The sequence below is a fragment of the Lactuca sativa genome, chromosome 7 (assembly GCF_002870075.4).
Source record: "Lactuca sativa cultivar Salinas chromosome 7, Lsat_Salinas_v11, whole genome shotgun sequence".
NCBI lineage: Eukaryota > Viridiplantae > Streptophyta > Magnoliopsida > Asterales > Asteraceae > Lactuca > Lactuca sativa.
The window spans coordinates 131,648,281-131,661,542 of NC_056629.2; the positions used below are offsets into that span (position 1 = coordinate 131,648,281).

The 13,262-nt window shown below is 38.4% G+C and overlaps 1 protein-coding gene across 1 annotated transcript; it reads left to right on the top strand.

The window, feature by feature from the left end:
- Positions 1–10,563: 10,563 nt before the first annotated feature.
- On the top strand, positions 10,564–12,357 carry LOC111921298 (uncharacterized). Its single transcript, XM_023916876.2, has 2 exons — positions 10,564–10,946; positions 11,058–12,357. The coding sequence occupies exons 1-2, from the start codon at positions 10,564–10,566 to the stop codon at positions 12,355–12,357; spliced, it is 1,683 nt and encodes a 560-aa protein (XP_023772644.2).
- The last annotated feature ends 905 nt before the right edge of the window (positions 12,358–13,262 follow it).

Below are 13,262 nucleotides of genomic sequence, written 5' to 3' on the forward strand. Positions count from 1 at the left end.
TGGAGTGAGGAAAGTCTGAATCTGAGCTTGCGGAGTATTAAATGATGAAGCTACAGAAGAAAAAGAAAAAGAAAAGGATGAAAGAGCATTGTTAGAAGAGATGCCAAGGTTTGCATCTGAATATGAGTTCACATGGTTGATCTCCCGCTACTTGTCACCAATATCAAACGCCTTGATGACTGCCATCACTTCAACTAGTGAGAGACGACTGAGATCCTTAGTCTTTTTTATGAAAGCTACATTCATGTCCCAAGATTTTGGGAGAGCATTTAGTAGCTTCTTGTTTACCTCTGACTTTGTATAAAAAATCCCAGCCACAATCATTTCTGTATTGAGAGATGTGAACCGTTGCAGTTGTGCTTCAAGAGTCTCTCCAGGAACATAATTGAATATATTGAATCGTTGTAGCAGCATGTCTTGGTGACTCTCTCGCATGTCTTCGTTCCCTTCATAAACCTCAATTAGGGCTTCCCACAAAGCCTTAGCAGACGTATACTCTCTGAAACCTTGAGCAACATCTGGTGACAGGGCTATGGTCAAGATGGCCAACGCCTTCTCCTGCTCTTTTTCACACTCTCAAAGTCTTCATCAGTGTAATTTTCTATCTTCTTGTCAACCATTTGCCCTGCAACTATAGTGGTTATTCTGACTGGATCCTTGATGATGCATTTCCAGATCTTAAAGTCTTTCATTTTTATGTATTTCTCTATTCTGTACTTCCACTCGAGAAAACCATCAGCATACATTAACCTTGGAATTCGTGTAGTGGTGCCCATGACAACATCAAGTTCTTGAAAATGATTTTGACTTTGAGATTCCATTTTTATTGTTTAATAAATGTGAAATAAAAAGCAAATTAATTAAAATTTAAATTGAGTTCTTGGTCACAGTTAAGATCCGATTTACTGTCAATAGGGCTGTAAATGAACCGAACGTTCAACGAACAATTTGTGAACCGTTCGACGGGAAGTTCGTTTATGTTCATTTATTTAATTAATGAACGAACATGAACACAAATTCTCGTTCGTTTAGTTAAACGAACGAACATGAACAATGGTCTCGTTTGTTCAATTATGTTCGTGAACGTTCGTTTATGTTGTTCGTTTACGTTTGTTTTTGTTTGTTCATATAAGTTCCTTTTATGTTCATATATGTTTATTGTATCTGATTATATTACTATATTATATGTTCATTAATGTTTATATATGCTCGAATTATGTTTTTTTATCTTTGTTCATTTATGTTCATTCGTTTATGTTCGTTTAGCATGTTCACGAACATAAACGAACGAACATGAACAAGAAAACTCGTCTGTTTATCCGTTCGTGTTCGTTCATTTGTTCGACTAACTTAAACGAACGAATATGAACAATCCCCGTTCGTGTTCATTTGGTTCGTTTACAGCCCTAACTGTCAATAAGAGTTTACTGCCCAAAATTAGTTTGCGGTCGAAAAGAAAATACGGTCCTAGGTTCACGGTGCAAGAATACTCAGTCTTCGATTCCGGGTTTACAATTCAAGAATGCAATTCATGGTTGAAGAACTATGATGAGATTGCGGCCGTAAATAGAGATTACAGCCGAAAACTCGCTCCAAAATCGATTGTAGAATGCCTTTGACGCTGGTTCTGCTCTGATACCAATTGTAAGGTCCTGAGAACGGATCTTACCAGTGATCAATAGCAAACACAATCACACAAAACAAGAATAGAGACGAAAATAATATAAATCAAGCTTGCACATGTTTTATAGCTATAAACGTCTGGTACAACTCGATAGAAAGCTGTGAACAATAAGGCATCAACAACCACAAAACATCTGACTAACCCTCTATTTATAGGGACCACGACCAAGAAGAGTTTACGGCCGTAAGGTGTTTACGACCGTAAACTCATTACAACCGTAAACTAGCTATAACATCTACTAACATACTCCAACTAAACCTACTATTACATTGCAAAGCCTAGACCAAACCACTAATTTGGGCCCTTCACAGTGAGTTCCCCAAAATACCACATACAACACATATTAGCCACTCGAGGCTATAACTCTGTTTGACCCTCTGTTCAATGTGTCTCAGTGGGTCCCTCCAGTCCCATAACTCTGTGGACCCTCTGGTCCTAACTCTATGGATCTTCCGGTACTAACTCTGTAAACTCTGAAACATACATAGCATAAATCACATAGAAATAATGCAGTGTATGACATCATATAAATAGCATACGAAATACTCTGTCACATAACTCTAATTACCATTCTAGGTAAAGTATAGTGAGAAGACTCACCTCGGATGAAGAATAGCTCCTATAATTACTGTTGCTACGCACCGGACTCTAACTCAGTGCCAAACCCACAATAATCTAAATTAGGAGCTAAGTCCAACCTCTCACTTATTGGGTCTAAAGATAGACCATATTATAGTCCATTAATGCCCTAAGCTCATTGGGCCCCACCAAAGCCCAATAATAAATGGGCCCTCACACGGCCCAATTCCCAACCAAAAAGGCAAGTCCCAACCAAAGGCCCAAAGCGCATACATACACTTCTCTAGTCCAAGACTCTATTATATGAGGTCCAAACTCCCGGCCCAACACTCAAGGCCCAACACAAAGCTTAGCCCAAACCCTCAGCGTACCCCCTGGTATGCTCAGGGTACCCAAACGCTCAAGAAATTGATCGGGGACCTCAACCCAATACGCAGGGCGTACTGGAATTACGCTGCGCGTACCCTCAGACTTGCTTAATCCGTTTTCTAGGTCTTAACCCGTTAAGACCTTAGCTCAACTCTTGGATCTGGACTTCCTAACATCTCTTACTCCATAAAGTTAACAACTTTAAGCCTTTGCATGGCTGATAAGGTCACAACACATAAAAACTCTTACTTTCTTAACCCAAAATGCCCATAACTCATGCATGGGTAGATTCACACGATCAAGGCCTTATTTTTATGGTTCTCCACCACAAGAAACACTTAAAAGGACAGGTTATTCAACTCTAGGGTTCATCAACTCATAAAGCCTCATGCTTGGGACCAAAAACCCTAAAATGGACCCTAAAATGCACAAAACAAAAAAAAGAGGAAAGCTTGGAGCTTTATACCTTCAAATGATGCTCTAGCCCCAAGAAAGCTCATATCCACAACTGGTTCTTCAACTTCACTCCCTTCCATGCTCCTTCTTAACTCCCAAAAGCCCATAAGAACAAAAACAAGCTCATCATGGCCACTCACAAGCTCAAGAACGGATATTAGGGTTTGAGAGGGTTTATTAACTGAGGAAGGTGGCCAGAAATGAGACCATCTCTTTCTTTATATAGGGGAACTTCATTTAATTAGGGTTTCGTTCTGTGCCTAGTACGCCCATCATACCTCCCCTGGTACGCCCAGCGTACTAGGTGGCTCTTGCTTAAGAAATACGCGTATCTGTACGCTAAGCGTACGCATACGTACGCCCAACGTACTTCGCTGCCAAAAACCTCACTTAGGGACTTATCTTGCCAACTCTCCCAAACTTCCATAGCATCTTCGAAACATTTGAATATCAAAAATCCTCATACCCACGAAAAGGTAATGAGATGCCCTACGCTTCTAGCAACTCGCCTCTACCCGAGACCTCCTAGCCCCCGACTCGCGGCCCATGAACCTTAATCATGGATAATCTGAAACCGGATGTTACAATATGCACACATAGCACGTAATTTATGCTAAATACTTCATATATGTGTAATATGAAAGTAACCATGCACTCACTTGTTAAGGTGATGAATCGTATTTCGGACAGCGCTTCGCTTCTAACAATCGTTTCCTTCGACGAAACCTAGTATTATTACCACTAAATTTTAGTCTGATATTTATAGAGACTATTTACGAGTGACATTATTTATAAGTGTTAGGAAATACTTTTCAACCACTATGTACAGACATGGGCCAGACATGAAACACCGGAGGGCAGGACCATTTTGGCATTACAACAATTATGAAATACAACAACCCTATGCGAGCCTTCAAATCAGATTACCTGTACCACGAGTAGTTAAAAGATATTAAAATAACACTTTTATATTATACTTTATAATATATATTGTTTATAAGTTCATAATAACGATATTGAACTTAAACATAAGCTATACTTAAAGTAGGGTAAGCATAACTCACTTACTAGGAGGTTCGGCTAGGAACCAGGCTTAGCGGGGGCAGAACTTCTGAGCCGAAAAGCTCTTCTTCCTGGAGCCTTATGGTGCTCCGGGACCCGCCTCTTAGCACTTGGGAAGTACTAGAGGTTGGGGGACTTTTGGAGAGAAGTTAGAAAGGGGTTATATTGTGAAGAAATGTGAGGAACCTCGCATTCTATTTATAGGTCGGAGCTGCGCATTACGTTGGGCGTACCCTCGGAGGTACGCTGGGTGTACTTCGGTATGCCAACATTCAAACCTATGTTGCATGTATGAGGACCACCTGCCATTCATTAGATGGGGCGATGTGGAGACTGTTGGACCAATCATGCAAGACAGTTGGGCGTACTTAGTATACGAGGCATTCGAAATGCTACGATGAGCGTATGAAGGCCAATTATTGCGATAGGAAGCAAAGACCGTATGGAGCAAGCAAGGGTTGAGATTCGGCCACATCACCCTCCTCGCAACTGCTCATTCCTAACTTCTAAATTCCGTAGCGTTCAGATACGAGCTCCATTTTCGATGTTCTTTATACCCATATGTAGGTTGCGACGTACTATACAACTTTTGTTTAGACTCCGTCGGCTAATTTTGACTTTACATTTAAAGTTATATTTTAACAGAATTGGATAGGCAAAGTCCGTCAAAAAGTCATAGCTCTTATTAATGAGATCTTCAATTCTAGTTTAGGTTGTGTCAGTGAAAAATTGGTCGATCTAATATTCGAATTTCGGGCTATGCACTGCTATGCCAAATCTTATAAAAATCCTAACTTCCTCATACGAAGTCAGATTTGAGCATTATTTTATGTACGCTCTCGGTTTTACGTATACTACGACTGTGGTTTAGATCACTAAGGCTAAAAAGTATTTTATTGCAAACTCACTTTTTACGATTCCCGGTGTCGTGTCGGTTTTGTCAACGACATATACTATAACTTGGTTAAGATTATTTAATCTAAATAATCTTCTATAAGGAAGTCATTTTTGATGCTTATTTTCTCTTAATTGACTAGCCCGAATCTACGGGCAATACACGCAGGACTCAAAAAGAAAGCAGTTACTATGATCGGATCGAGGATTGCATCTGAAGGCTGAGTGATTGGCAGACATTTTGGAATGTCGCTATCTACATCATGAGTTATGTTTTTCTAGCATTCTGCATTCAGAAGAAATAGGGAGCATACATGTAACCTTTAGAGTTGGGGTGTAGACCGCACATAGGGGCTAGGGCTAGATGGTTGCGGGTTTTTGTCAGTAGAATATTAGTGTGGGAATACATAAGAGGATTTTTGTGGATTGGTTGACTTAATATGAGATCAATGGTCTATTTTCTTTGGATATAGGTAGGTAAGGTATCAGATTGATGGTTGGGGAATTGTAGACATGGTAAGTGGTAATCCATTTGTTTCAGGATAGAAAATTGGTGCTATGAATGGACTATCAGAATTATTGATTGTACACCTGTGCGGGGTTCTTAATGTTAGAAGTGGTTATGATTGGAAGTTCCTAAGGTCTTCATTTGGGATTTAGAATATCTTATGGTTTTCTTGGTCCTTATCTGGAAGATCATCTTGCGTGTGTTATACATTCCAAGAGTCAGGGATGGTTTGTACCTGGTTGAGCCGGTTTGAGATATGGTTTGGTTGCAACACCAGTGGGTAGTAGTTCAAACCCTTAGTAGGGGAGAACTAGGTATTCTTCTTGGAGGATCATCAATCTGTTCGCGTTTTTGGTATCGAAAGAATGGTTCGCAGGGAGCTATAGTGTGTGTATATGAGACTTCGATTCAAGATTTGGTCATGTCGGGGGTGTAGAGCAAGTGGCTATCGGATGTATGTGTTCAGGAAATACACGAGTTGTCTTGCAACAGGAAGTAGTTGGTCAAGGAACTCGTTTTAGTCATTAGTTCCTTTTGAGATGCCAATGAATAGCTAGGAGGCGCTAGGATTGCTCAGGTTGAGTACCAATTGTTGAGGGATTTTTCAGCTCGTTGTATGGATTGCTATTTATAGTCTAGACTGGGCAGTTGTCGATCGGTAAATCAGTTTCAAAGATGGGTATGTTTAGCTCTGCATGAGATTTAGTTCATTAGTGTATTGGTTCATTGGACTAGGTGTCAATGCATTCTCGATCACTGGTCATTTCGTTCATCATCAAAGCGCAGATTCTTCAGAATTTTTGAGTTGTATCAGTTGAAGTTCAAAGGATTCATCAACCTATTGTCAAGTTCGGATCGAGTTTTGAAGATGTTCTTGGTTATTGGAAGTTGGAATTTGAGACAATGTTGTTTAGTTTTCCAAACGGGACATTAGATCTGCGTAGAATCTAATTTTTTTTTTTGGCATGTCATGTTGGCGGGGTTGATAATTGGATGGATCCGACCATGGTTTTAGCAACATTTCTGGTTAACTTTAAAAGTTTTATCAATCTAGGTACATGTTGATAGGATTTGTTTCGTTCGTACATGAGGATATTTCTGTTAATGATTGAGGTTCATCATTTCATTATATCTTCTAGTACTTCACCCTTTGGGTAAGGTTGTGAGGAAAAGGCGACGTAGTAAATCTAGGGTTGGTTATGGGTTTCCTTAAAGGTGTGTATGGTGGTAAGTTCATTAGATTTTGTTGTGAGGGACATATATGGTTTGGACAAGATAGAAATGGAGAACTTGGTTCAAATTATATGCATGGTTCTCATTTGGGTTATAGCCTTTGAATTGCAACAAGAGTGAGAAATCCTATCTCATTCACTGGGTGAGTGCGACCATGTTTTTCGTCTGATTTTACATTGGTAGCAGCCTGTGATGTGAAGGGAGTTGTACGTGATAAAAGGGTATGGCCTGGGTTGTGTTCAGTTAGTGTCGAAAGGGATGTTGAATGTGTTTCCTGGAAGACAGTGGGTTGATGGTTGAGTATCTTTAGACCCGGCAGTGTTGGTCGTAAGTCTTCAGGCTAGTAATGGAACGACGAAAAGATCAGTGTAGTACCTTGAATTTATCATTTTAGTGGTTAGAATGTGTCACGATGTATCATAAACCAGTGGCTGTATGATTCTTGTGGGTGAGACCCGGTAGTAGTTTGGTTGAGACTCTTAGGTCTCGGATTTTTAGTATTATTGGCATGGTTGGATGTCAGTGCGTTGTTTGTGGGAGTCGGGAGACTCGGTGACCAGCTGGTTTGATCATGTGACCAATAAAAGTTTGTTTAGGTTGATATATTATTTGTGCACTGGAAGTCGCTCCATGAATGTTTTCTATGGTGGACCCTATCTTCTTTTGGGTTGTTTATTAGGAGTTTGTGTCCCAGTGTAAAGTGTTGGTTCTGAAATCTCGAGTCATGAAGTTCATTGTAGATGTGTCGAGTGATTTGTTAGGTGGATGTACACCTGACTTGATGAGGAATTTGGATGCAAAGAGAGGTTCTTGGTTTGGCCATCATTATGCTTGTAGGAGCAGTAGGTTGGAATGACGTGTCAGGGGGTCAAGGGTGTAATTAAGGTTTTTTATACAACTTATGGAATTGGCAATTGGTTGAAATTCGCGATTGGTGTGTTTTGAGTATTCTTTCCACATGTTTTGGTGGTGTTCTTAGTCTAGAAAAAGTGTAGGCTCATCGAATGGATGGTTAACAGTTCTAGAGCATGGTTTCTAAAGTTTAGAATTGATGGGTTTCCGATTCGAGGGGTACATCGATGTAGTTGGTTTATGGTTGTAGTTTTGAGAGTTTCTCCGGTTGCATGGTCCTTACTGGAAGTTGGGTCTTTCAGATAGGGGGAGAAAGATAGTTGTTGCGAATGAGTATTCTCAAATGATTGGGTTGGTGTTGGAAATTGTGGTTATCTGAGTGGTATCTCGAGTTTTCTTTATAAGATTCCTAGATTTATGTAGTTGAGACTCGTAGGGGGGGCGGTATATTGGGTTGTTTCGAGTGATTGTCATGGTTGGAAGAGTATCTTATCGGTTGAATTTTCCTAGGGAGCTCGGTTAAATTCACAAAAACTTCCATATTTCTCAGCTTTGGAAGTGTGTGACTAATGATTTAGCAGTTGTTACTTTGGATGATATTCAGGTTGATGATTTCCTTAATTATATTGAGAGACCAGTGGCGGTTTTGGATAGGAAAAAAAAGACTTTGCGTAACAAGGTGGTATCTTCAGTCAAGATTCAGTGGCAGCTTCAAAAGGGTTCCGAATAGACTTGGAAATCGGAGGTAGAGATGCAGGAGCATTACCATGAGTTGTTCACAACAACAGACTTCGAGGACGAAGTCTGATTCAATTGGGGGAGAATTGTAACACTTCAAATTCCAAATATTAACATTTTGGCCCTTATCATGAGAATTATTTGCAAAGTTGGTCCCCTGTGACATTTAAGTGAAAATCGAAACTCAATCACATACGTTAGGCATACGTGGTAGACACTCAAACCTTAGTTTTGAGGGTTTAGACCATATTTAAACGTCCTTAACCCATTGATGCCTCTTCATTCTTCAACCTCCACCTTCATCTTCGACCCTAGCTAACCCTAATCCATTTTTTAGCATTCTTGAGCCATTAGTCTGTGTTTTTGATGGATTATCACTACAAGAATATTGTGCTATGCAGACGACTCCTATCCAGACGACACATGTTGTCGCCAAAAGTCGACCTATACAGACGACATGTCGTCTGTAAAGGGTTTTCAAACGTTGACTCCCTGCTTTTGACCAGAAGAGTTATAGAGACGACAATTCGTTTGTATAAACTCGGCGGGAAACGTGAAATTGTTGGCGGTATATCGAAAATATTTACAAACGAAATGTCGTCTGGAAAAGTGTCTAAAATAACAATTTCGATTTATTTTAATTACTTGTAGCAAGAAGCCAAAACGCCGCCATTTTTGTCATCCTATGCAGACGACATGTCGTTGGTTTATGGTGATTTAAAATTAATTTCGATTTATTTTAATTCCTTGAAGCAGGAAGTCAAAACGCCACTGTTTTTGTCATCCTATACCGAAGACATGTCGTCGGTATAGGGTGATTTAAAATTGATTTAGATTTATTTATTGTCCTTGTTACAGAAACTGGAAAACGATGTCGTTTCTTGTGCAATAGAGACGACATGTCGTCTGGAAAGGTGGGACCGATCCGCATGAAATCTTTTTTTTATTTTCTTTTATTTATTAATCACGTTAAGCGAAACGACGACGTATTGGGGTACCTATACAGACGACATGTCGTATGTATAGTGTTTCCGTGTAACAAAACCCCATTTCAGTTTTCTGTTTGCAGTCGAGACCAAATCCTTTTTTCTCTCAAGGTCGTCAGCGATCGCAGGGTGTTTCCAGCTCGAGTTCATTGGCCACCATAAAGGTAAGTGTTTTGGTCCTTCATTGCTTCTTAATTTGTAATAATTTGTGCTTGATTTGTAATAATTTGGAGCCTTAAATCTAATCCCCATTTATCTATTGGCCAGCAAAAGGTTCAAGTGCTTCATAGAAAAGGATTTCCAGTGATTAACTAAACTCTAACATCGATTTTGAGGTTAGTATATTGATTTCTTTTTCCTGTTAACTACCATAGTGACGATTTTTTTTTTCAATAAACCATGATATGTATATGCACCATAATGCTCCATAAATCTTACATGTCTAAATGTTAAATATGTGAAAACAGGGTATAAGGCCACATTTTGCTTTTTTGCTTTCTAAGTGCATACAATGTTATATATTGGCCACATTTTGCTTTCTATGTGCATACAATGTTATATATTTACTTATCTACAAGTAAAAGTGATGATAGAAGGCTATAAGATCTTTACAATTTGAGTTTATGTGCAACCTTATAGAACTAGCAAACAAACTTCATGTATACATTATGTTAAGTTAGAAACATTACCTTAAAAAGTATTATCTTGAGTTATTTGATGTAATTAGATGCTATTGTTTGCATTGTAAAGTGTTTAATATGGTTTCAAAGTGTTCAATTTTGTTAGTGACTTAATGTTGGTCGTTATGGCTTTAGCTTAATTAGGTTATTAATAGCAACATACTTTTAGTAATTTTAAAATAATTATGAAGTAAAGGTGAATTAATTAAAATCAAATTAAATTAGTTTTAAAATCAAATTAATATTAAAATTAAAATTAAATTAAATTAAATATAAAATCAAATTAATATGATTTTCTTATTAAAACACGTTGAATCGTTGATTTTTAGTTTAAGTTTCTTCTTCATAACCACTGTGAATACTCTATCCAATTAATCTAATTTTTACTTCTCGAGTATATATATTTTTATATACTTGTGAATACTCTATCCGTTCTCGGGTATATATTTATTTATCTAGCACAAATACAATCTAACTTTCGATAACTACATATATAATATAATTTTTAAAAGTGAAACAGCGATGACGATCGATAAGAGTTGGATTAGAGAGAACCGAATGTCTTCAAAATACTTGGAAGGTCTTAAAAACTTTATGAAGATTGCTGAGAAACATGTTAACTCTAAATGCAAAGTGCGTTGCCCGTGTAAAACGTGTGTGAATTCGTATCAACAAGTTTTGCCTACGGTTTATGCCCACTTACATGACATTGGGTTTCTAGAAACATATACTATGTGGATTTATCACGGTGAGAAACATGTCGGTTCTTCGAATTTAAGCTACAATTCGACTCCAAGAACAAACACACCCACAAGTAATGAGATGTCTGATGTAATTTATGATGTTATGGCAGAACAAAATACAAATGAAGAAAATATAGACGAGGAGGGACGAGGTATAGACCCGTAATTTGATGATTTGTTTGAGGAGCTCAATACCAAGTTATACCCTGAATGTGGCGATATGTCTGCCTGAAACTTTTTGGCAAAGTTGTTACATATTAAAGTGATCAATAGATGGACAAATAGTTCATTTGATCAACTTGTAGAGTTACTAAGAGCTGCTTTCCTGAAGAGCAAGATTCCAGCTTCACACTATGAAGCTAAAAAGAAGTTGAGAAAGATAGGGTTAGGATATCAATCGATCCACACTTGCAAAAATGATTGTGCTTTGTTTTGGAAGGAGAACGGTTCCATGCAAAATTGCCCGATTTGTAAGGAGAGTAGATGGGTGGACACAACTACAAAGGGGAAGAAAGTACCACAAAAAGTGTTGCGATACTTCCCTTTGACTCCAAGACTTCGACGAATGTATAGCTCCAGATTCACAGCTAAAGATATGAGTTGGCATAATATTGGACGCTCAATAGATGGTATGATGTATCATCCGGTTGATGGGAAGTCATGGCAAGATTTTGATCAAAGATATCCAGAGTTTGCTAAAGAACCTAGAAATGTTCGTCTAGGTTTGGCTGCTGATGGCTTTAATCCATTCGGCAACTTTAATAGTACTTATAGTACTTGGCCGATTATATTAACTACCTACAATACACCACCATGGATATGTATGAAAGAGTCTTCTTTCATGCTAACTTTGTTGATTCCTGGCGCTAAATCACCATCAAAGGACATTGATGTTTTCGTGAGGCCTTTGGTGGATGAGTTGAAAATGTTGTGGTCTGAAGGAGTCCAAATGAGAGATGCGTCAACCAACACCGTATTCAACATGCGTGCGATGTTGTTATGGACTATCAATGATTTTCCAGCGCGTGTAAGTTTGTCTGGATGGAGCGGTCAAGGTTATTTAGCATGCCCTACTTGTAACACAGACACATCTTCCATTCATGTCACCAAAAAGATGTCTTATGTTGGTCATAGACGATTCTTGCATATGAACCATAAGTGGAGGCAAAGTTTATTGTTTAATGGTCAACCTGAGAGAAGGCCACATCCAAGACGATTTATCAATACAGCTATATTAAAGCAATTGGCTTGTCTCCCTGATCGTATTCCAGGGAAACATCCTGAGCACGGGGGTGCAACAAGAAAGCGTAATGATGAAACAAGAAAAAAAGAGTTAAATTGGACGAAACATAGTTTCTTTTTTGAGCTTGTGTATTGGTCTTCCCTCGAGCTAAAACACAATATAGATTTTATGCATGTGGAGAAAAATGTGGATGAGAGTTTTGTAAATACTGCATTGATGAAAGAGAAAACCAAAGACAAAAAAAGAGGCAAGAGAAGACTTGAAAAATATGGGCATTCGGCAACATCAGTGGCCAAAAGAGAAAGTCAACAAGAGGAAGAAAGTCAATAATAATAAGGAAGACAACAAGAAGAAAATAATACTACCACATGCTTATTACTCTTTTAAACCAATTGATCGACAACGATTCTGTCAATTCATTAAAGGAGTGAGGCTACCTGATGGTTTTGAATCGAACTTTAATAAGAAGGTGAATGATACTGCATCAAATTTGGTTGGGCTAAAGTCTCACGATCATCACATCCTCATGCAATGATTGCTGCCTATAGGGGTTCAAGCATTTCTCCCAGAAAATGTTTCAACAACAACCATTGATTTGTGTACATTCTTCAAAAAAATTGTGCACGGTCATTAGATGTTAACGACATGATAAATGCCAGAAAAGAAGTGGTGAAGATTTTATGCAATCTTGAGTTGATATATCCTCCATCATTTTTTGACATCATGATTCATCTTATTCTTCATTTACCTGAAGGAGCCATTCTTGGAGGGCATGTACACATGAGATGGATGTATCCTTTTGAAAGATACATGAAAAAACTTAAAAATTATGTCAGAAACAAAGCCAAGCCAGAAGGCTCAATAGCAGAGGGTTATGGTGCAAACGAAGCTTTGACATTCTGCTCTATGTATCTTGAGGGTATGCAAACCAAATTCAATCGTGCTGATAGAAATGAGGATCCTGGCCTTCCAAAAAGGCAATTTACTGTGTTATCATCACAATGTCGACCGATGTCCACTAAGAAGCTCATCGAACTTTGTAAAGATGCCAAAAAATCATTGCATTGGTTTGTACTAAACAACTGTGATGAGGATGATCTGAAAGGCTACATATCATAAGTTTTGTGATCTATTAACTACTTTTTCAATAGTGTTATCATATCTTCAAAATATTCTAATTGTTTTGTCTCACATCCAGCGAATTCAAATCAAAATCGCCTGAAAGTGATTTGAAA

What these genes read in the sequence shown, in the direction of transcription:
- LOC111921298 (XM_023916876.2), top strand. Translation starts at nt 10,564, where the DNA reads ATGACGATCGATAAGAGTTGGATTAGAGAGAACCGAATGTCTTCAAAA. An exon ending in GAGGGACGAGGTATAGACCC is followed by an intron (nt 10,947 to 11,057) that starts GTAATTTGATGA and finishes AGTGATCAATAG; the next exon opens with ATGGACAAATAGTTCATTTG.